Source organism: Argiope bruennichi, chromosome 5, assembly GCF_947563725.1.
Source record: "Argiope bruennichi chromosome 5, qqArgBrue1.1, whole genome shotgun sequence".
Taxonomy (NCBI): Eukaryota; Metazoa; Arthropoda; class Arachnida; order Araneae; family Araneidae; genus Argiope; species Argiope bruennichi.
The window spans coordinates 119,285,729-119,311,437 of record NC_079155.1 but is presented as its reverse complement, the minus strand read 5'-3'; the positions used below and the strand labels follow the sequence as shown (position 1 = coordinate 119,311,437).

The window sequence follows — 25,709 nt, the reverse complement described above, 5'->3', positions numbered from 1 at the left end:
AGGGGTCTCATTTTTATATAATTTACTAGGTTACAACTGTAGTTAACACAATATTCAAACCAGGACTCATTTCTTTCGAAGCCAAAGTTTCTCTGTGGATCATGCAATGTGTGCACCGAGGCGATTTTTGTTTTAAAAGTGATTGTATATCTTGGAATCTTTCGGACATCGGACTTGGAATCTTCGGAACGAGCACCATCGGTGCATATTCCGACGCAATTTTTCCATTCTATGTTGCATCGTTCATAAAATCATTTAAAATAGCAAATAATGCGAGTGCTGATGTTTTGAGTTCTATTGGTTTGCAGAAAAGTAGTTCTACTACTGACATATTACCACAAATTCGAACGTGGCAATTAAATGAGCATCTTTATTACTATCTGTTGCTTTGTCAAGCTGTATTGAAAACAATTTGTCCTGCAAATTGTTATGATTGTTATTGCTTGTTATATGATTTTAATTTTAATTCGAAGAATTCTCTGGGTTGTTGACTTACTCACTATGAAGCGTTTACGAATGTCGTTTAAGTTTATTAGGTTTCATGCTGTCTGTGGCCAATAATTTTGAGCAAATGATACACAGAGGCCTTTTTTCTTCATTTTCTTCAGTACTGGTAAACTCAAAATTTAAGTATTTTTAAGAAAATTTCTTTGATTTTATTTTCGGAACCACGCTCGTCTGTGTACTTGTTGATGCTTGACTATCGTCTAATGCTTGCTTACTTCCGCTTAAAAATTTATTCATGAGTTTGCATAAATCTGCTGCCGTGAATATTTTATATGGTGAATTGCAATTAACACGAAAACATATATAACATAAGAATTCACAATTGATTCGATAGCGATAAAAGGATCGACTCGAATGAGACTGGCTGGAATTGAAACTTGCGAATCGAATATTTTCCTTCTTCTTATGAGAAAACATTTACTCCGCGCGTTCTCGAGACGGCCTCGGTTGTGTGGATTTCCTTGCACAAACATTCCTATTTTTTTCACTTTTGTTTTGTCATGCTTCTGTTTTATTTCCTTTATTATTCTAAAAATTGTATTCCCCGTTTCTAAATTTAGCTCACCCCGTCTATGTTAACTTTCATTGACGAATTTTTCTACTTTCATATTCTTTTAACGTTATCTCCCTAATTGACTTTCATTTCAAATATAATATTTAAATTCTCTCCGCTTTCATTCGCTTCGTCTGTTCACTGTCCGCTTGTCCAAAATGCAAGATGTGGTTTCTCACCAACGTTGGCTCGCTTTTACTCTTGTTTTGGCAGTAAATTAAAAATAATTTAAAAACAGAATCCAAAATACTCAATATACATTATTTTTGTATACATTTAATTGTAAGGGGGGGTGGCACGATGAAAGTTATGATTGAAAACTGGGCCACGAATACTGAAAGGTTGAGAAACGCTGGGTTATATCATTTAAATAACAAGTAGCTGCACTGTCGGAACTATTTCCTTGCATCTCTCTCAGCCCCTGGTTAACTGCCGTGGAGTCTGGTCAGTCATTTTTCGCGAATGTTATGGCAGGGTGTTGAAAACTTGGTTTGAGGTTATAGTTTCGTAATTGTCACCTTCAATGGTGATCACTCCAAATATGATAATGAGGAACTACCGGTTTGACGATCGTATCTATTTTTTCCGCTGTTTTAGAAATTGTAAATGGATCGAATTACTACTACTTCAATGACAGTCTTTAACCTCCTCGGGAAGGAATTGTACCGTAGCCGGTATTAGCCGCTAGGACTTAGCCTTAGTCCCTTCCTAAAAGCTATCACAACGATTATCAATCAATCCACTCTTATGGAAAGGCAGGTAGGAGATGGTTAGCTCCTTTATTGTCATAATTCTGTGATAAGAAAATGATTGTAGAATGAACTCTTAAAGAACGCAAATTTTTGTGTACTCTTGAACAATGATATAATTAAATTTATTTGTTTAATGAAACATAAATTTTTTGTTAAATATCGCCTTTCTAGATCAAAATACCCCATATTCTATAAAATTTATTAAAACCATGTTTCCTAAATTATAACAATAGCGTGTGAATGATTTAAAACTATACGATCGTTATCAATTTCCTTTGCAACTGAGGATATGCCTTTCTTCCCATTGAAATTCAAGCCCAATTTATGGAGGAAGTTATACATTTGCCAATATATTTTGTTATTAGAGGCCATTTATTATAACTTTAGAGGCCCTTTACTACATATTTGCATCAGTTTTCACTTTTTATCGTATTGATCTTTTTTATATCCATATTCTATACATTTCAATTACAGGAAAACTTGTTTTAAAAGAAGTACTATAGTAATATAAGAATGAAATAGTAAAGAATACAAATTTCTGAAACCAAATTATGAAATATTAAGAAATGGTATTATTTTTACAACTGATTTTTTTATAAGTATGCTATTTAAGCAATTCTGAATTTAAGAATTAATACAGAATTTAAGCAACTCTTTTCTTAAACATTTTCTGATCTTGGAAAAAATATCTTCCGGTGAATGTTAGATACTTTGAAAAGAAAATTCTCTTCTCAAATTCCCACAATATATGGCATTAAATTTATTTTTCATGCGAAGTGAGCAATGAATTTCATTTACATTTGAAAATAAACATGACTTTAGAAGAATATCATACTTTTGCCTTTTTGTAAAAATAAATATCTTACATGATGTCATGACTTCTGAGTCAAGTTTTAAATATTAATGCGAATGGAAATCAAGGATTCACGCAATCATTGTGTTTTATAAAATGTATTTTCTTATTTTTCTCACACTTTCTTAGCAACTCTTTTTGATATGGCAGATGATTCAAGATGTCTTTGAATTTCGCAATATATACGGTTTTTTTTTTTTTTTTTTTTTTTTTTTTTTTGCTTATGTTGTATTTCTAAGATAAATATTCAAAATATATGTCTTAATGATAAATAATGGAGTAATATATCTTTTGGAAGCTATAAAGCGCTACAATTTTCCATGTGTTTTTTTATACATTGTAAATAAAAAAAATAAGTTTCATAAAAACAAATTATGCTATTTTTCACGTTTTAAATAAAATAAAGCACACAAGCAGGCTTGCATGAAGATGAAAGAAAAAAGTGCTACAATCCACAAAGATTTTTAAAAAATGCGATGTGCTACAATTTCCGCATGTTATTTTTAGATTGTGAATAAATAAATAAGCGCCGTCGTCTCTATTAATTTCAGAAAATTATCCGGAACTTGAACGTCTTTGCTGTGTCATCCTTTAAAATAAACTGATGCCCATCAGATCCACAGGTCACTTGATTCGTCATTTCTCAGTAGGTAGCATTCAATACAACATAAACATTCTCATTAAGTGCTTTGGCTCTTGATATACCATTCATAGGGATGATGCATGCAATTTGAATTTATTTCTCTCATTAATTAATACGCTTGCAAATAAAATCACGAGATTCCAATTAATCTTAATATTTTATACGTACTTGACACAAGAAAATGGAATGTTTTGCATATATCTCTGCCCGGGTGTAGATGACCATTATATTCAACCAGTGGGTGCTTTCTCTACTTGCTTTTCTCATTCATTTACCTTTTGCGTTATGTGTAGCATCGTAGTAAAGTGGGGAGAATTGAATATGCAATATTTATTTAACTTTGCTTGTACATTGGAAGTGTCCCAAAATTTGATACAGTTTTGATATTTTCATCTCATTTCAGTATGCCAAATTTCACTTACTTTGTTGGCTGTGTTTCCGAATTGAGGTTTTCACGGATTAACTGACAAAATAGACAACTACTTGATGGATCTAATCAGAAATTTGACATAGAACTATAATTTCTATCTTGTTTTTTGCATTCACAAATTGACATGTGAATTGATAGGTAAACAGAACCAACCTATCAGATTTAGCCCAAAATTGGGTTCAGATCCATAAATTTTGTAATAAAAGCATATGCCTGATTTCGGTTAATTAGCCTGTTATATTTTTAGTTAAACTATATGAATTTTAGCTTGTTATATTTTTAGTAAACATACGTGGAGACAGACAGATAAATTTCTTCTAAATAAACTTCGAAATCCAATAGAAGTCACCAAATTTTGTGCTAAAACTGATCTATTTGGCTTATTGTGTTTTTAATTATTATTGAGATTGTTAATTGTTTTTAATTATTATTAATTGTTATTGAGATTGCATATAGGAAATTAGAATCTATTTACATCGAATTAAAGTATTGAAGACTTTTATTAAGATTGTTTTTATTTTGGTCTTCACATTACCATTCTCTTCTAAAAAATTATAGGAAGGTTTTCTTGTTATGTTCATTTAATGATAGATATCCCTCTAATGAAAACATAATAAGCATTTTTTCATATATGATGGTAGTAGAGAAACGATGGACATAAGCCTTTTCATGGCCTGAAGGAAACTTCTCACGACTCTAGTACTCTAAATACCCAAATCATAAGATACGTCCAATACCCATAAGATTCGGTGCAAGGTTATTTTTCCCATCGCTTTCATGGTAGACATAAACAGCAGAGATGAAAAATGGTTGACCCATTCCACGATAAACAGTTTGATTTTGGGGGGAAGAGGGAATTTCGGCAACTGATATTCATCGACATATAGTGCCGCTGTGCAGAGAACAAACACTATCAAGGCGAAATAAGTTCTACTAATTGGCCAAATTCAAAGGTGTCAGGAAAACTGTAGAGTTGGGCATTACGGAATACTTTCCATGCAACAGAGCAAGCAGTGTCGAGGCGAACTGTATTCTACTTATTGATCAAATTCAAAAGTGCGTTGGAAACTGCACAGGTGAGGCCAACGCAATCCTTCGCACATAGTAGCAAATATAGATGCTATGTCAAGTTTAATTCCGATGAGCAGGTGCATAACATTTTACAACAGGACTTCATTAACAATTACTTGAAAGACATAACAAACAGGATTTACTGTAACGTAAGAGTAAATTGTAAGCTGCTGCCTTTGTACATGGTACATCAATGCACTCATGGAATACAATCTAATCGACTTGTCAAGAAAATTACGTTAAAAAAATTACTGGTTTAAATTACTGAGTTCGCTATTCAGGGCAGCTCTCTAGATTTGAACCTGCATTAAAAAAAATCCCATTCCTAAAAATTTTCCCGCAATTTCAAAAGATGTCATAACGGTCGATTTTCAAAAAAAAAAAAATGAAGATGAAATTTGAAAAAGAAAGGTCTTACATGATAGTGACTGATTTTCGAAAACTAATAAGTATTAGGTAAGTAAGTCATCGGAAAATGAATTCAATTTTGATAACTGAGAGAAATTTGTAACTCAAATTTAATCCTTGCTTCTTTTTTGAAAATGGACCATTATGCAGTTTTTGAAATCGTCGAAAAATATTTTTAGAATATGAATATTTTTGGGGGGAGGGGGATATCTTGTATTCTGATAATTAGAAAAGCACTTGTAGGAATCTTTCCACGTACTTGCTTTTTACTACAGCATCAAATTATTCAAGCATTAACCAAATATCGTTTTCTGATTTTACCAAAACGTATTTCCTCGTACGTAACATGAAAAATAAAATTTCAAAAATTTAACCAGAAGTTTTAAAAAGCAAAAATTATTTTTCCGCGTTAGCTTTTTTTGAAAATTTACTCCTGACCTTATTAAGCTATTATGAATTTTGACAACGCATTTGATAGATCTTTTTATTACATACAAGTTTTGATTTTAAAATTTTCTTCTAAGATTAATTTTTATTTAATCGTGAAAAACCGATATATCACATTCCTCCTTCCCTCATCGATTATCATAATCGGGTTCAAATTTAGATGCCTGTTTTAGATAGTCAACATAAAATTAATCTGAAGTACATTTTCCATGTCAAAGTACAATTTGACTGGGTTAACAGTTCGCCACAGATATCTGAAAATTTCAAAAAAATAGTGCGAAGGGCATAAGTTAAAAAGAATACTTCCAAGTAATGCAGTATTTAGTTTTTGTATATAAAATATCTTTATGTCTGTGTCCGTGTCAAGCTTTTTTCTTTGTGACCTAGCTTCATTATTGCGACAATAATTTTTTTTTTTTTTTTTTTTTTTTTTTGCGTACAAAAGAAAAAATGCTTATAATTCTAATAACCAAAACAGTGTCATTGAAAAATAATTTCTTTAAATTCAAGAAATGATTTTCGTCAGATAATATGTTCAATAATTCATGGAAAGTATGAAATTAAAAATAATAGCAACAAATAGTTATTAGCCCGGATAGGTTTGAATATTCGTAATGAAAGTGCATTCTTTCCCATAAGTTATTCAGCATGATTTTTTTTCTTTTTACTTCCCATTTATGTAAAATGAAAATTTTATATTTAAAATGAAAAAAAAAATACGAGAATATTCCTATTCGGTTTGTTGTAGTGTCAAAGTGAAGAGGAATTGAAAGTAAAAGTTACCAACAGTAAATGACGCAACAATGCAGTGTTGAGGCCATACGTATAAAAACTGCTCAAATAATGTATGATGCCATACATTTCGGAAATTTTTTTAAATATTTATAAGAGTGAAATTCTGCTGTGTTTGTATTCAGGTGTCTTATTTAAAAGGCAGATCTATTTCTTCGGGTTCTTTGCCGCAAGCTTTCCGAGTGAGTACAGTTTCACAGTTCCTTTTTGAATTTACCGACTCTTTCCAAAATCGCATCATTCCCGGTATGCACTTTTCTTTAATAAATATCCATTCCATTTTAGTTAAAATCATCCTACAAATAGTTTTTGAATTTTGAATTTTAAAATTGGTTAACAAATTCTTTGAGATTTTTTTGAAACCATTTCTTCATAATTAATAGATAAAAGCAGATCATATCTTCCTGATAATTAAGGGAAAAATTGTTGAAATGCATATCAATTTATTAAGCACATTTATTAGAGGTATTTAATAGAACATGAAATAAAATGGAATTTGTAAGCATTACAGTTCAGTCTTTTAGCTAATCAATTCATAGTTAAAACATTCTTGTGCTTATCGCATTTATGGATTTAAAATTAAATTAGTAAATGAACTTACCTTTTTCTAAGATTCTGAGAAGTATACATACAACTAAATTCATTTTTAATACACACTGAAAAATATTTAATCTCTACAATTAGAGCTGATGTTTTTAAAAACTTCAGGAACAAAAAAAATTGATAAACATTTCAACAATATTATGTAGTTTAACAATTATTAATAATAACAATAATTGTTCTCGTAATAATAACAATTTATTGTTATTATTGCGAGATAATAGTGAGTCTACTGCTGGCTTTGGAAAGAACGTAGATCTAAATAAATGTCAAAATTTTAATAAAATTAAAACAAACATGTTTAGATTTATTGTTTCACACTGAATCGAAGTGTCTTTATTCGCTATTTTTTTATTTATAATCATTTAATTTTTATCTATTAAATTAAAAGATTTTATTTTCATAAACAATTGATCCCGAACTTAAAAATATTTTATTATGGTATTGATAAAAAAATCAAACTTTCTTTAAAATTTTAACACAATTAAGGATTTTTTTGTGCTATAAACGTTTAATTATATAAGAAAGGGTAAAAAAAAATGGAAAAAAGTACACTATAATTAGATCCTAATTGTATAATAAATGCAATGAATTTTATATAAATTATAATAAAAAAATTTAATATCCTATTCCTATTCTCTTTTTTTTAATTAGCATTTAATTTATTTTTTAGTTCAAAAAATTTTTGCGAAGCAATATAGTTAATTTGAATGTATTATAATGTTGTTTTTTTGAAAAGTGGAAACCTAATTATTTATTTTAAGAATTGCTTACCGTAAAAAAAACAAATGACATTTTTTTATAGAGATTCTTGTTCTCTACTGGAGTAATTTTCCATATAATTTTATTAGAAAATTTTCGACATGTTAAGTTGCAAACTAGGCAAGTTAGGTATACCAGATCAAATCTTACTTTAATAAGCAGAGTTTTATGAAAACGGTATGCTTGCTTGTCGGAGGGGTTTATTTAACCTAAAATGAATTGGGCGATTCCAACTACTTTTCCCCAGTAAAATTGCCGTGAATGTAATGTATAATTGCAGGTAGTGTTATTCAGATACGAATTTGGAAATTATCGAACGGTACGAGAAGTGATGAGTATATATCGCGAAAGTTCTTAAGTCAGATACGAGTGTTACTATGAATTGTTTCACCAATGATTGTGTAGAGTAGAATGCTACATCATCAACAGCCAATGTGGTCATTAAATGTAAAAAATCAAGCTATACAAGATCTACAGAGCAAATGCAGAAACAATTTATTTCCAAACTAGCATCCATTTAAATATTTTTGAACGATATAAACTCAATACTGTCTCCCCTCACTTCTGTTATCAAGCATATACATATATACTAAATACGGATCAAACAGCTCAACATTATTAAATTGTCTAACTTTTTTTTTAACGTTATACTTTGAATAGACTGACTTTACAGCCGTTGTACTTTAAATAGAAAAGAAGGAATTGATAAAGTCATTTTAAGTCAAGCAACATTATTTAGCTTACATACTTGATTTTTCAGCCTATATGTTCATAATAATATTAAATGTTTTTTTTTTTTTTTTTTTTTGTCGCGCATGGCGAAATTTTAAAATCCTTAGCAGCTCTTTCAAATCACTCTGCTGTTTGTTTTAAGCATTATTTACCACCTAATAGACTATCTCCAGTAACAGATAGACATGATTTCAAACAACAAATTAAGACTCAAACAAATCTGAAATACGCAGGGGCCGAATTTTTTGGTGAATACATTCCTCCTCTACGAATGCTTCATGGAACAAAGAAGTAAACATAATTATTTCTCAGAGAAAAAAAGCTAAAAGAATTAATTATTTAATGCTAAAAGCATTATTATTTATTACTTCTATTTATTTTATTACACACTTTGCATCACATAATATCCAAAAATAAGAGTCTTAAAAAATCTTTTTCTTGGCAATTTCAAAGTAAAAATTTCATTTCCTATTAGTTAACTTTAAAAAAATGTTAACTAAAATGTTAAATTGTTGTTACTTAATATTAAATTAATGTCAAAAATATTACTTTTTTTTTATCTAATGAGCATAGACTTAGGGAAGACGTTTGCATCTAAAAGTGTCAGAAAGTTTTCTAATTTTTCCTCAGTTAAAGCAAGGAAAATACAAGAATACTATAAAAGAGAATCGTATCCCACAACCCTGTTTCTATAATCAATAATTATAACTATAAACGTATTAGATATCTCATCAAATTCATTTAAATTCATTTTCACTTTTTTCCCTTATATTACTCCTATCAATTTTCAATTTATCTGTAAACATACGCATCAAATCCAATTCCAAAATCAATCCTTTTTTCTATTTTTTTTATTTACTATTCATATTTTTCAGTTTTTTTTCTACAAATCATTAATGGTGTCTATTGCTTACAGGGTTTTCTGCTTTCTCAAGAATTGAATAAGAACTGTTTTCAAATATGGAACACTCAAACCAAGTTAGAGATCTCAGCAAATTAAGAATAGTAAAAAACCTGATTGTGTTATCTGCTTCATATTTGTTGATTTCCATTGCTTATGAAGGGCTTCTCCTTTTACAAACCACGATGAATAAAGAAAAGGGAATAGGAACAGTTTCTGCGGCAGTTAATTACATCTTCTATGGGATATCATCATTATTATTCTCTAATTTAATTATCAAGAAATGTGGTGCCAAAAACGCTCAGTTATTAGGCGCTATATTGTATTTACCTTTTATTGCATCTAATTTATATCCGACTTGGTTTACCATGATACCATCAGCAATATTAAGAGGGATTGGCTGTAATCTGGTCCTGACAGCACAGGCTATATATATCAATGAATCGTCTATCCTCTTTTGTAAAACAGAGAAGGACAGTAATGCATCAAAATGTATTTCCAATATAGAGACACAAAATAAGGATTCCGGATATGACAAAGTGATTAAGACATTAAAGTCAGATCAACAAAAAATTGAAGAACTCTCAGATAATCATCTAGTCAATAAAACTGATGGCAAGACATCAGGGAGAAACTCCAAGTGCTTTACAGGTGCTTTACCAATCACACTTACTGCTTACAGAGGCAGGATTAACAGTCTAACTGAAAACAACTGCATTTCGAAAGAAATGAATACAAATACAACAACAGCGGTAATCAATGGCCAAAAGCTGATAATAGTTCATGATTCTGGATTTTCCAAGAAGTCAGTCAATGTTTCGGATGAGAGAAAAGAAAAACTGTTTCTGGAACCATTTACGGAGAATATTAATGTAAGTCAACAGACATGTCAATCTTATGTTAATTCAACTAAAGCTTTCTTCTTCGGCATCTATGGTTTGCTTTATTTTACAGCCTTTATTTGGAGCAACTTAATCACTCATTATGTGTTCAAAACAAATGAAATAGAAAATTACAATAAGACTTCAAGCTGCTCATGTGGAGCAGGATTTTGTAGTACGAATCATGATTGCCTCAGTAACAGCATTGAAGAAGTGTCCGATCCTACAAGACATTTATTAACAAGCTTATTTGTAGCATGCGCAGTTTTAGCTGTTTTTCCGATTTTCCTTTTAGACCGAATAGATAGAGACAGAAGACATCTGCCAATGTCGTGGGATCACATCTGGGCTACTTTTAAGAGCATGAAAGACAAAAATCATCTTCTTTTAATGCCCTTTACTATTTCTACTACAATCAGCAGAGGATATTATATGGCTGATTTTACAAAGGTAATTGTTTTTATATTTGTGCAGGTTTTCCTATAAAGATCAACCAAATTATCGAAAGCATTAACAATTAAATTCTTTTTAGATAAATACTCAGTTGCTATAATATTCTTAGGACAAATTAAAATGATAATTCATGATTTTTATCTAGTTCGTTATGATATTTGTCTAATTTACTGTGGAGTAAAATTATTTAATGAATAAGGATTTAATCTGTTCAATTATTTTCTCGTATATTTTACTCGCAGTTTGAATGCAATACCCTGATTATTAAAATGATTTCGTGACTTAAAAGCACACAGTAATCTTTTTGTGTAACTTTTTTTTTACTAATTTGTTGATGAAAAAGCAAACATATGTAAAAGTGAAGCAAAATATCAATTAAATGCATGTATATCCAAGTAATTATACATTTTGTATTTATGCATTTTTATTCTCACATAAATAATAATAGTCTACCAGGTAACTTTCATATTCGAATCATATATTAATAAAACTAACTAGTGTCAAATTTCTTGAAATGTTTTTTAATTTTCAGTCTTATATCGCTTGTGCCTGGAGTCTATCCCAAGTTGGATTGATCACAGTCATCTACGGAGTAGCCTCTTCTTTATCAGCTATATTTTCTAGTGTGTTGATCAAATATATAGGAAGAAGATGTGTCATAATTTTATGTCAGATCATCAACATGGCAAATTTTGTTTTTCTGTTTATGTGGACCCCCAACGCACAAGAGACATATCTGTTTTACCTACAAGGATGTATTTTTGGCATTATTGCTGGAATATATTATTCTCAAACTAGAGGTTGGTCTGGATTTTACTTATTTTTTAATGATAGCTATCCTCCTGGCAAATTGTTTGTTTAATGCAAAACGAAAGCTATGAGTTTTACTCATATAAGAATTTTATTCTTATATGAAATTCTTATATGAGTAGAGAAAATTATTATTTATATATTACTCATATAAGAAAATTTTACATTGGATTAAATTAATTAAGAGTATCTCATTCATAATTATTTCATTATTATATATTTTATTAGAAATAGAAATGTCTATTAAATTTATAACACTTTTAGCTTAAATGTTTTTATCGAAAAGGGTATCGCAAGGTCGTCATTGATATCGAATTTTCATAATCATTCAATTTTATTGATGCAAAATAATGTTTTATTCAATATTTTGGTAATGAAACGACAATCATAAATGTAGAGAAAAAATTGCAAATTCATTGTTGAACTCATTCTCTAATAAACTAATTATTTTAAACATAAGATTTCATTCTATTAGCGCTAACTTTAATTTTTAAAAAATATTATAACTTGTAAAATTTATTTGCAAAGAAAAAATAAAACAGTAATTCAGTATTTAGAATTAATAGCTTTAAAATAAAATTTAAAAACATATTAATATTTCTGGCAATTCAAATGCCAATCAGATCAACACATGCTATAATCCTTTTTTGAAAAAAAAATGATTATTATCAACTATTATGAATTTCAATTTCAATCAATCCATCTTCATCAAAATTTCAATTTCAATCGATCCTGTGTTATTTTAAATGGTTCTGAATCATTTCTTGCCACTACCATACAATTAATTGCTTTCTAAGAATATGAATTGGTGTGATTAAATAAAAGAAGGGAGGATTTATTTTTTAATTTTGAAGAAAATAACAAAATAAATATTTCCTTCATGCATAATGTAAATGTCAAAAATTTATTTATTGTTATGATATTTATTTTGAATTTTCAAATTGCCACTAATATTTCTAACACTTTTATGCATTTTTTTATTTACTTCATATCTACTTTATATTTGTATAAATAGAATATTTTTTTTCACACCTACAGATTTGTCAGAGTTTTGATATCTTAAATCTTCAATTATGGATAATTATGCACCATTTTGTTGGTTTCATATCTTGACAATCAATTAATCGATTAATTTAATTTAATTTTTATTCCATGCAGATGCCATGACCTGTAAGTTAATTTGAGAATCAGTCTGCATAATATTTACAGTAATAATATATAAATTAAATAAAAAAAATAATAGTTAAAAATAGTTTTTTTTATTTTAATTTTTAGTGGGCTAATATAAATGTATTTTTAAAAATTTCTTCACTAAAATGATTTTTTATTCCTTTCAGCATTTTACGGCATTCTTTTCGAAGGCGATGAAGCAACAGCTTACTCAGCTTGTAATCTGTTCTTTTCAATTGGATGGGCCTTACCATTCATCTACAACGATTTATTTTGCAATTCAGTGAAAATATATATACTTCTTGCATTTTCCTCCATAGGATTGCTAGGATATTTACTTTCTGAAAGAAGTTACAGCTTGAAAAAAAGACAGATGGTTTCATCCAAATGATTAAGAAACCATCATTTGCTCGAATTATGAATTATTTGCAAACTATAGATTGTTATACCATCGAAATGGGGATTTTTTGTTATTAAATCATTAATCCTAATTTTATTATGGATTACCTTCTAGAAAACAATGGAACTTTAGTAAACAATTCTCATTGGCGCTTAGAAGAGACCTATTATAGTTTACACTCATGTTTTGTTTATAAATACTGTAATAAATTTGTTTTTTCACTGTAAAATTTTTTGATCGAATTAAATTACTAAATTTATTAACTTCAAGAACTGTTTTATGATTTTCACTATATTCCAATTAAAATGGTATAATTTGGTAAGTAAACCTATGTGTTGTTTTCAAGCTCGAACGTAATCTGCAAAAATTACTACATGTTGAAAAAGTGATATTTCACTTCTTGTACCATGCATCAAAAACAATTCTTGAACTTTGGATCTATAATCCTGTACCCTGTACCATAGATCTGAGAAATATGACATTAATCTGTCAAGTGGAACGAAGAAAAAAATAGTTGGCAAAGAATAATTGAAACTACACTGCAAAATTATTCAGTAGAAAACCAAAAAAAAGCAAGTCTGTCAAAAGCAAGTGTTTTCAACCTTTCCAAGGTTGGAACTTTCTTTAAAAAATTTTGTAGACACATGGTTAAGATTAGATCTTTTTCCCCTGTATCGCCTCATAAATCAAGACGAAATAGGACTAATAACAATGCAGACAAAACATAATCCACGTACTTGCAAGAGGATGAAGGTACAAGAAAATTTTGTATTATGGACAATTTTGCATGTAGTTATTTTTCATTTTTATATTTAATTTCCTTTATTTTATTATTATAAAAAATAGTATACACATAACTAAAATAAATATGTAAATTGTTACTTTTGAATATATAATAGAAAAAAATGATCCAGTGCAAAATAATTTTATTTACTACAATCATATGTAATCATATTAAATAAAAACACAATGCAACACTGTACTATTAAAAATTTATTAAAGTGAAAAACTGTGATATTTATTGTTTTAAAACAGAAAAATATGATAAGACATATTCAGTTCGGGTTACTAGTTGCACATTTTAAATGCTGCAGTTGTAAGATGTATATATGAGTCAGCATTACATTAACCAAACAATAAAACGCCTTGAAAATGCATCCACTGATTCTATCATGTAACCTTTATAATAAGATATTATTTTAAAAAGAACTGTTCTAATCTGACCTAACATGATGGAGAAATTAATTCTCTTAAAAATTATATTGAAGTACAACTAGTGTACATAAATTCAACTTTCTCAGAATTATACTCATTTTTCTAAATAAGAAGAATCTCTTTTAGTATGAACAAAGCATCTTTTCGAACAGATCTCCAAAACAAATAACGCTTATTTTATGAGAAATAAGATTTATTAACTTTGCAAATCATTAATTTTAATTAATGATCTACACAATTAAATCAATTTCTTTTTTGTTTCCTAGGTTTTTATTGAACTTTTCAATCTGATTTTTTATAAAATTAAAACTTAATAAATACATAAAAATTCTAATTAAGAAAACTACATGAAACTTGTTTCTGATGAAAATGATTGTAGTTATTATTTTTCCCCGTGAAAGTTCTATTCAAAACGTTTTAAATAGTGTCGATTTTTTCGCATGTACGAGATTCAAAAATCTGAAAAATGTACCAAATGCATAGATATTTTGCTATGAATTTTAACGTTATTAGGTGTAATCAGCTGAATAATTCGTAGAAAATTTAGAAATTTTCCAAATTCGTCGAAATCGAAACAACAATCCTTGGAATAGCGGTATTCACTATCATTGAAGAATGTAGAATTCGAACAAACAATTGCAGCCTAAAAAATTATGTACACTTTGTTTTGAAATAAGAAGGAAGTTGGATGATTCGCAACCAATGATATGCACATTATTGGTTGTGGATTTTTTTATTACATGGTGACAAAATTGGTTCTTTTGTAAGACTTCAACTGCCTATCTAAAATACGCTTAACATGCTGAGTAAGGCAATTGTTTAACTTCATTATAATGGCTATCCACATCTGGCTAATCATGTCCAAAATTTTACCTCATCAATTGACTGGAAACTATTTGATCACCACCTCATCATTTGAGAGGTGATCCTCTCCCCACCAGAGGAGAGGTCCAACTCTCTCTTGGACCTAGTAATTACCACTTGTTCCTGCATTTGAAAAAACATCTCGGATGATCAGTGGCAGGGTGATGAGTAAGACTTCAAAACAGGTGTATTGCAGAAATTATGGAATTAAATGGCAGATTTTTATGAGAAAGGAATTCACAATCTTGTTGAATGAAACAATAAATGGCTCACTATTGGGGGAAATCATGCTCATTGATAGATTAATGTTTCCATGTGCAAATAAAATTAATAAAATAAATACTGCTTTCATTTCAAAACGATATTTACCTAACAAAACAAGTTAAGTATTTTACACAAAAATTTAAAAAATTTCAATCCGGACACAATCGCATATAGTAAGAGTATGTATAGTATAAATACAATACCAGAGCATTAAACAAATAAATTCGAAAATAAATGCATATCTATTAGAATGTTCGTTCTATTGAAACATATAAAGAAGCTATGAATAGAAAGTATCTAATTCTTATTTAGTAACTCGAAATGCTGTAACAAATGTAAAAAACGATCACAGATAAACTTATTCATGCTAGAGAAATAATATAAATAAAATTTGCTTTCTATATAAAAAGGAATTTTCATTTTGTATTCAAATGAAAAATAAACTATGCCAGAAATGAATTGCATTTAATAAGAACATGACTAAACCAAGCCGACATCAAGTTCGTTTTCGAAGTCCGAAAGCAAAACTTTATTTCTTCAGCAAATCGGTTAAAAATTGAATTATTCTAAAAACCTAATTCTCTAATTTTAGAACCAAGCGCATTTGTTTCACTATCTCTGTGCTTCTACATTATAACGGATATTTTTAATCAGAAATTGCTTCAGTTTGAAAACAATGCATATTGTAAAATTATTTTCATCTAGATGTGATAAAGTAGTCTATAATTCACAATCTAATTTCGAGCAATTTTTCATTCAATTTGCATTCCTTTGTCAATAGTACAATAGAGCCATATTTGAAACTGAAATTATCAATAAGTGATAAGATAATGATTTAGCTGACGTGATTTTTCTAACTCATTGTATTCAGTATTTAGTGCGTCAGAATGTGCTTCATTTTCGAATTGCTTCATAAATTCAATTAATGTTATTCCGAATAATTTTATAAATTCAATGTTTCCTGTTTTCAAAAATATTTAAATTTAATTATTAAAAAGTAAAAAAAAAATCACTTCAGAAAAATACAAAAATGAAAATTTCTTCTTGATAAAAGGTAAGTTGTCTGAAAATTAAAAAAAAAATGTAAATGAACTATTAATTATGAACAATTCTTTAGAACCAGGATTCATTTTTACATGTTTTTATTACCCTTATTTCATTCTGTAAAAAGAAAATTTTGTAATCTATTCCTTCACTCACTTTATTTATACACTAGTGTTCTTAAATCTTGGACAATTATATGCTCCCGATGAGAATATAAACATAATATTTTTTAAATTTAAGTATAAATTAATTAATTAGTTTTCATTGATTTTGGATTTTATGTTGACGGCACCTCTAGAAAAGACTTCTGAGGAAAAATTTATTTCAAGATTTTACAGAATTTGAAAATTGAGAGGAAGGAAATAATTCTTATTAAAGCTATGCACTAGATCAGAACAAAATTGCAGAAACATAATTTGCTGAAAACAATTTTGTTCAGAAATTGAAATTTACTGAATACAATATGAAGTAAAATTCCTGAAATTCATTGAAAAATTAAAAGTTATGAATGTAATTGAAATTCAAATTTTTATATATTATTTTACCGTTGTATTTCCCTATCGATATTTCGATTTTAAGAAAAGGAGTTTTAAATCTTTTTATTACACTAATTAAAGATCGTTTTTATAAATTATTTTTATTAACTTTATATCATGTTCTTTTGTATTACTCAATAATTTCCATAAAATCATAATCATTATCTTTACTATTAAAAATTTTGAATCATCCTTTTTTCTTTCATAATATGGCATCAATTTCTTCAAGGTATTTCATATTCTTGATAAGTAAATTATGAAACATAAAATTATATGAAAGCTAAAAATTTTACATTTTTCAAATTTGCAAACTCTTATGCATTTTTATCTTTAAAAAAACTTGTTTTAAGAATTTTGTGAATTTCTTTAAAATTTAATCCCAAACTCAATATCTGATATTTTAACTGATTTTATTATGGTTATTATCTAAGATTACGGTTATTTAAACTACTATTTTCCCTGACTGCACAATCAATTTTGTCATTTCTTAACAGAACATTATTTACAAGAAAAACTTACTTATTAAACACTTTATAACTAAACAAACTGTGAAATTTCTTTTAAATTAAAAAAAAAATATTTAAGATTCATAATGAATAAACCAATTTGTTAATGTTATGAAACATTTACCAATTTTTTTTTAAAGTTCATTCACTACTTTCAATAAAGTTGAGGAAAAAACAATGAAATATATTCTTTTTCAACATCAAATGTTTTTTAAAAGAATCAACTGTTTACTGCTGGATCGGATGAGCAGAAATTTTTGTTTGAAAGTGGAGGGATAATTACAAAAGATATAGCAGCAAGAATAATTTTTAATGTTATATTTCGAATAAAAAATGTATGTAAATGTTAATTTTAGCAAGAATTTAGTCTTATTTTACACGTTGGAAAAATTTTTATTAAAATAAATGTGTCTTCATATTATCAACATAGTCTCAGTCGGCGTTCTGGCATAGGGGTAGCGCGTCTTCCCCGTGATATGGGCGTTCCAGGTTCGAATCCCAGTTCGGGTATGGTTGATCTTCATCTGGGTTCTATCTTTGAGGTGTGTGAATGTGCCCCCATGTAAAAAGCGCTTGTGCAAGTGAATGTGTGAGTTTCATCTTCATATGAGCTAGAAGTCAGACTTCTCCCTCTGGTGCTCAGGGGTCCTTACCCTCAGAAGCTACTGCACCCACTTTCCGTGGTAACGCGGACACGTCATCATCGTAGATTCAATATTAACCTTCTCTTTTCACTTTGAGGTTGGGATTGGTATGTTTTCTAAAACTTATTTGCTCATTTTAATGTTAAATGTATATCTTCAAAATGGGAAAAGGGTCCGGCTATTTCTTAGTCATTCGATCACATTTCGAAATTTAATTCATCTCATAACAGCTCTTGAAGCGAAATAAAAAAAAATTTCTTATTTGTCTCCGTGAGCAGAAATGGGAGTCCAACTTGTTTGAGATTTAGTGCTTTTTATAAAAGGTTTCATTTCTAAGTGTGTGTGTGTGTGTTGCTTTTTTTAAAAAAAGACATAAACTTTCTATATCAATCCATCCTCTTAAAATTTAGGAAATTAAATTGTCTCCCTAAGCAGCGAAGACTGAAAAAAATTTCAAGGGATTAGAAAATTGCGTCAGATTATTATAAGAAATTTCTATCAAACATTTAGAACATTAACTTAGAAAATCTCCAATGATATTCCGCCCTGAATCTCGTTGAAAAATAAGATATATGCACTTATTCTTTAAATGCAAATCTATCTTAAAATGGTAATTAGTCTTCTTCTTAAATATATTTAAAATATCTCTTTCCTATAGGTAATATGATCTACTAATTATCTCAGTCAAAACACACAGAGAATATTTAATACTTTCTGCCTCCAATAAGTCAAAGTAAGAAGAAAAAGCTATATAATGGATATGCAACAAACTTCAGCTGAGGTGAAATCATCGCCAAGGTACACCAAATTCCGAGTCATCAAAAACCTGGTGATAATCTCATCGACATTTCTAATGCTCTTCACTGCTTATGACGGCTTGAGTATGCTACAGAGCACAATGAACAAAGAACACAACATAGGCACCATTTCACAAGCTGTTGTGTATGCTGGATTTTGTATATCATCTATGCTCCTGCCTAAGTATGTAATTAAAAAGTTAGGTTGCAGGATTACAATTCTAATCGGCTCGATATCATTCATTCCATACATTGCAGCAAATTTTTATCCAAACTTTTTCACAATGATGCCGTCCGCTTTCCTGTTGGGTGTAGGATCGTCCTTGATTTGGGGAGCCCAGTGTACATACTTTAATGAGTCTGCTCTCATATACTGTACGCTTACTGCAAGAGAAGAGATAAAAAAAAGCAATACAGAATCAGCTCAGACAAGTACAGAAGCTATTTCTTCTATTGCAGAATCCAATGTTCCAAGTGTGGAAGATCTTTCTGTTAGAAATTCGAATTCTAAAATAATTAATGATATATCGGCAAACAATTCCAATTACCAAAGTGCGGAACAGCTTTCTTACAAAAATCTAAATTCTAATTACAATCACTTTTATGAGAATTCACAGGAATTGATCAGCACACCAGAGGTAAAAGCAAAATTCAAAGGTGATACATTTCCCGAAAAAACAGATATTACACAAAAGCGAGGTAGTTATTCAATCAATAAAATGAATGCAGAATCTAACGATATTGGAAAAAATTTAGAAGAAAGGTCAGGAAATGAGCCTCAAAATGAATTGAATTCACTGCCGACTACAACAGGAAAGAGAGTATCAATTATTGCCCCTAACTTCAACTCTAATCAAAGGGAAGGGAATGCTACTTCTTCAAGACAAAACAGAGAATCATACTACAGAGTTCCCAGGAAAAGCACTGGTTACATCGACGCACTTCAAAGATTTGCAGGTCTCGAATCGATCACTGCCCGCTTTTTCGGATGCCATGGACTAGTTTTCCATTCAGCGCAAGTGTGGAGTAATCTTGTATCATATTACATATTACAAGTCGGTAACCATGTAAATGCGACTGTAAATTCGACTTGCTTTTGTGGGTCTCAATTCTGCAACTCGCAACCGGACTGCGTTGGCGTGAGCGCTAGTGGGATTGATGAGGACCTGCGCTACCTTCTGTCTGGGTTGTCAGTCATTCTTGCTGTAATCGGTGTTATGCTGGTTATTATATTCCTCGATCCTCTGAATACGGAGAAAGAACCCGTCAAGTTTAATTTTAACGTTCTCATGGCTACTTTCCGCAATTGCAAGAAGGTAGAACAGCTTTTCCTGATACCGATATCACTCTACGTAGGAATGATTCAAGGATTTTATACGGCTGATTTCACGAAGGTATGTAAATATATGTATTTTAGATTTCAAACATATTTTTTAAATCCTTGTTTTAAAATAATTAGAAGAATAGAATTATAAGTATGACATTTTTAAAATAATAATTTTAAAATAATAGACTTAAAATGAAGAATATAAAGCTGATATATTTTAGTTTTTGAAAGAATTAAGCGCTTTCGCAAAATAAATTATTCTTCTGTTTTCATTAGGTAGAAATGTCTTTCAACTATACCAGATAGTTGAGTATACTTCGTTTAAACCATAAATTTCATTTTAAACTATGTCTTCTTTTCGCTGATTTCGCTTTGCGTGTGGAAGATATTATAGTAAAGAAGCGATTAAATATTAAATTCGTGACTCAATAATCAGTACAGATCTTTTTATTAAGCCTTATCATGAGCATTTAGAATGAAAATGCATGAATTTGAACATTTGAAACTAAGCAGAAAGATTGAAATGTGAACTGCAACTAGTCACTTTTGACGTTGTTTCGGAAAAATATTGGTTATATTTCATTTTATTTAATTCATATAGGAATAACTTCATGCGATTTCAGAATGATGAGACATTAAAGCTGTGTTACTTTAATTGTCTTACATATGCTTTGTTTGATTAGCACATGAAATTTTCTAATGGAAATAAATCCCATGATATCACAGCACTATTGAAAATATAAATGATAGGTGAGTCTATTTCCTAAATTTTACGCTATTGTACCTTCAATTTTTAAAAAATTTGTCTCGTAAACTACACAGATATTAAAAAATTCCTTCTTTTACGCTTTCAATAATATAAAAAAAATCACGCGATTTATTTTTTCATGGTAAAAAGGTTAACGATTTGAATTTCAAGGTAACAATCTAATCTATTGTTGGAAATTTAGCAAAAAAAAGTTAATATTGTCAAAATTTAGGAAAAATTCGCTCGTGTATTAAATTGGAATCATTGAAAAAAAAACTTTAATTTTAAAACGAAGTAAAATTTGTTTTCCAATATTACTTTTCGAAGTTATCACCGAAAACGCCAAAATTCAGTTTAATTTTTAATTAATTAAAATTTTAACTATGATTTCAAAAAAATCGCTTCGAGGTGCACATTCTTATCCTCCAAGGTATAGATGTGCCAAATTTTATACATATAAGCTAAACCATCCGGCCTGTTTAGGGCCAACAACATACATACATACATATTCATTTTTATTATTAGAAGAGATTTAAGTAGCATTTTGAATGTGATTTCTTTAATGAATATAAGCAATTCTGATTTTTTTTTCAGACTGTCACCGTAAATTGCAAGATGTCATGAAAGTCAGAAACTGCTTCTTTAAACGTTTTTCTTTGAATGTTTCATTCATTTAAATCTTTGTTGAAAGAATTTAATTCATTCTTAAATGCAATCCTCATAAGAATTTAAGACGATGCAGATTAATAATTTTTCATATCCCAAATGATTACTAATTTAATTTTTCACAATTATGTTGTGAAATATTGATAAGTGAAATCAGGATATAGCTTTATTCGTTCTTTTACATTTAGAGTCATAAAGTGAAATAATGGAATTATCTTGTCTTCTTGATGTCTGTTAAGACATCTATGAGTCCTTATTGTGATATTGTCCTAATAAATGTGAACACAAAATGAATGGAGACTACAAAATTTTTCACAAAAAAAGACACCGGTTTCCATTCATATTTGATTTTTAAGCAAATAAAAAAAATGGAAACTTGACTCAGTTTTATCAAATTTGTATGGAATTCTTCAAGTAACAAATAAAAGATGCCAAAAAATGAAATTTTACTTTAAAAATAATTTTTGTTTGCTTTTATTCTGTTGCTTAGCATCATTTGTTTTTGTTACAGGCACTCTTGGCTAACAGTTTGCCCACTGCGATTTATTGTTGAATTTAAAAATGTTTTTTTTTAAATAACGAATGGTGATAACTGAAAATATTAGCTTTGTAATAAATTAGTTGATAGTTGCCGTTTCTTTTAACTTCATGGCTTTTCTCTTAGGCCCAATGTTGAAATTTAAAAAAAAATGAATGCGGATGATAAAATCAAATATATTTAATAACGTCTTTTTGATGATATTGCCTGCAGTTTATTTGAGGATAGTGATAAATCATTACGATTTCTATGAAAACAACAATTTCGTTTAGAGATTTAACTTGACTTCTTTCATATGTGCACACATATGTATGCCTTAGATAACGATGCTTTATTGTTTTCATAACCAAACGATGAATTAAGCTATGAAATGTAATAATATTTTCCTTATCTACCAGAGATGCTATCTTCTGATGAATTTGATAACTAATTAATAACATGATTTCGTAATAATGCATTTTAATAAAATACTTATAATAATAGATTTTTTATTTCTTTCCTTTGTAGTCATTTATAGGTTGCGCATGGGGTTCTTCTTACGTTGGCATAGTTACAGTTTTCTATGGCCTAGCTTGTGCGCTTGCCGCCACACTCTCTGGGTATTTAGTCAAATACATTGGAAGAATTCCAATATTTCTTACGGCTCAGCTGGTGAATTTAGGAATCAGCATCTTCATGATGCTGTGGATTCCGGATTCAGATCACCCAGCTATGTTTTTCGTTACTGCAGGCCTTTGCGGTTTCGTTACTGGTGTATTCTGGGCACAAATACCAGGTGAGATAATTAATACATCATAAATCAGTAAACGTGCTATAAAATAATGTTTCAATACACCGAATGGATTTAATAAATACAGATAAATCAGATGTCTTTATTTTATTAAATTTAACATAAGATGATTTAATAGCATTACTTACGAATAGCATCACGTTTCTTTGTAAAAACGCTTAGATTTATTCGCAAGCTTTGGGTATTATTAACGATTAATATTAGGTCACTTTTTATATAGAAAATCGAATTCACTTTTTTAAATATGAGTAGGCTGTTTCACATTAAATTCTTTTCGAATTAAATGGTTTACGTATGCTGTTGCGTGGAAATTTGGAGGATTAGAAAGAAGTTATATCTTTTGTCAATTTACGACGCTTCAAAACTGTGGGATCTGACAAAAAAAAGGAATGTATAACAATTAACTGACCAATGTTACTTGTGACGACTTCAGGCCAAAATACCCCCTAGAATACACAGAGAAACTCTGGGATCTTTCCTATTCGATGGGGAATTCCGTCAGTCTGGATTACAACGTGGCCTAGTGCTCAATCGATGATGAACGATTTAAAAGAAGCAAAAATATTTCTAGAGTAACTATCTATGTATTTAATATTTTTATACATTTAATCCGTGTTATCTTGCTTTCAGGAAATATTTGTGATTTAAAAAAATAATTAGAAGGATTTAGAAGACACACTATTGGAAGAAAACTCTGATTATTTGGAACACAAAACAACTGAAATGTGTGAATGTGTGCTTGAAATGACAGGCATTATATAATTTTATTATTAAATTACAGCGTTAAATTTCTTTTCGTGATTACTTAATACTATACACGATATCTCCTATGTTAGGAATAGGAAATTAGAATCAATAAAATATATGAGATACTATTTCAGGACTCCAACTTATGCCGGATTACAATATCTATTAACATCATGAATTTAGTTTTAATTCAACATGATGAAGAATTCAATAACATCATTGATCCATACCATTTCGGAGTTTAATATGCTCGAATTTTAGTGAGTTGTGTAATTTTTTTTTTTTTTACTTTTTTTATAAATGTTTAATCAGTTCTATTTATTTTTATTTTTTTTACCAAATGTACAAATTGTATATTTTTGAATTATAATATGATGGTATATTCCAAGGAAGTTTTCACAATGAACAGTTATACATTAAGTACTTAAGTGTTAAAGCCCACTTAAATAACAATACTATCGAATTTTCATTCCATATAACGGTCAATTTTTAACAATAGAAATTGAGATTTAATTAAAAATGGCATATTGAAAACGTCTTGGAAAAAGATTGGAAATGACGCTATACAATTTCTTTTTTACATCGTCATTCACAATTAGTATTCGAGGTAACATTCTGTCATTCTGCAGGGAGTTTTTTGAAAAAAAATTAAATTTATTAATATTATTAAAGATATAGGTTGATTAATTTCACAAGGTTTTCTAGGAAGGAATAATTGTTTCGATGTAAGTACTGATTATAATAAAATATTGTGCTTTCTTTTCAGCTTTTTACGGTGTTCTATTTAAGAAAGACGAGGAGGCGGCTTTCGGATGCTACTACGTCTGCAGTTCTATGGGCTGGCTCATACCTTTCACTATTAGCGACTACATATGCACGTCAGTGAAAATCTATATCTTGCTAACAGTGTCCACTCTTGGGATACTAGGATATATGGTTACGGAAAGAATTTATTCCAAGACAAAAAATCAAATAAGTTTAAGATTTGGCTAAAAATGACTGCATATATTAAACAACTGACAGAATTATATTATGTTGAATGCTGTTATGAAATTCTTTTGCAAATGTGAGGCATTTTCCTAAACTGAACATATTCCTTCCAGTTTAAAGAAATTGGCTTATTTAATATTTTTAATGGGTCAGTTTGAATAACTTTATGCTCTTCATCACTGGAAAAGAAGCTATAATTTATTTATTAACATGTTTTATAAGTTTATATTACAATTAAATATAATAGACTAATAAAATACAATTTTATTTTTAACAATTGCTACAATTTGATGCTGTAATCAAACATATGTCATATATCCTTTTCAATCGAACATATATCATTTTATATATTAATTTGCTTTTCCCATTTTATATACATATTTAAATATCCATAAATTAAATTTTGCATGTTTATTTTACTTTTAAATTAAACGAAGATAAAAATATATTATATTTTGCTATTAATATATTGCTATTGCTATTGCTATTAATTGCTATTAATTTTCAATAAATGTTTTGTTAAGCTGGTATTAACTATTTTTCACAACGCTTGGCCGAGTAACTGCTATTTCAAATATTTAAATGGTTATGGTTTGGTGATAAGATCTGAACTTTGAGACTGGAAGATTCCACATTCCAATTTTACAATGAGGTTTAAACGCCCTCCTTCTAGAGTTACCTGCAATTTAGGAGATATAGTTACTGCCATCTTAATTCAGCACAAAATTGCAATGTCGTCTCTTCCGTTGCTTCAAAACGAATCACTAATATATAACTTGGATGGAAATTAAGTATTCATTCAGATACTAATCATCTTTGGCAACAAGTTGATCCGCTTGGGTTATACATTATGTTTAATTTCAATTAA

The 25,709-nt window shown here is 29.1% G+C and overlaps 2 protein-coding genes across 2 annotated transcripts; both read left to right on the top strand.

The window, feature by feature from the left end:
• The first annotated feature begins 6,635 nt into the window (after window positions 1-6,635).
• LOC129968377 (protein unc-93 homolog A-like) lies at window positions 6,636-13,156 on the top strand. The gene is made up of 4 exons (XM_056082234.1): window positions 6,636-6,702; window positions 9,467-10,782; window positions 11,318-11,585; window positions 12,933-13,156. Exons 2-4 carry the CDS (start codon window positions 9,511-9,513, stop codon window positions 13,154-13,156), a joined length of 1,764 nt encoding a protein of 587 aa, XP_055938209.1. The 5' UTR covers window positions 6,636-6,702; window positions 9,467-9,510.
• Window positions 13,157-16,395: 3,239 nt separating this feature from the next.
• On the top strand, window positions 16,396-25,259 carry LOC129969421 (uncharacterized). The gene is made up of 4 exons (XM_056083989.1): window positions 16,396-16,562; window positions 18,897-20,429; window positions 22,822-23,089; window positions 24,618-25,259. The coding sequence occupies exons 2-4, from the start codon at window positions 18,993-18,995 to the stop codon at window positions 24,842-24,844; spliced, it is 1,932 nt and encodes a 643-aa protein (XP_055939964.1). The 5' UTR covers window positions 16,396-16,562; window positions 18,897-18,992; the 3' UTR covers window positions 24,845-25,259.
• Window positions 25,260-25,709: the final 450 nt, after the last annotated feature.

Bases quoted from the DNA above. Each gene is read 5' to 3' on its own strand.
- LOC129969421 (XM_056083989.1), top strand. From the start codon at position 18,993: ATGGATATGCAACAAACTTCAGCTGAGGTGAAATCATCGCCAAGGTAC. The intron at 20,430-22,821 runs GTATGTAAATAT...TTTCCTTTGTAG, and splicing joins ATACGGCTGATTTCACGAAG to TCATTTATAGGTTGCGCATG. The intron at 23,090-24,617 runs GTGAGATAATTA...CTTTCTTTTCAG, and splicing joins ATTCTGGGCACAAATACCAG to CTTTTTACGGTGTTCTATTT.
- LOC129968377 (XM_056082234.1), top strand. From the start codon at position 9,511: ATGGAACACTCAAACCAAGTTAGAGATCTCAGCAAATTAAGAATAGTA. The intron at 10,783-11,317 runs GTAATTGTTTTT...TTTAATTTTCAG, and splicing joins ATATGGCTGATTTTACAAAG to TCTTATATCGCTTGTGCCTG. The intron at 11,586-12,932 runs GTTGGTCTGGAT...TATTCCTTTCAG, and splicing joins ATATTATTCTCAAACTAGAG to CATTTTACGGCATTCTTTTC.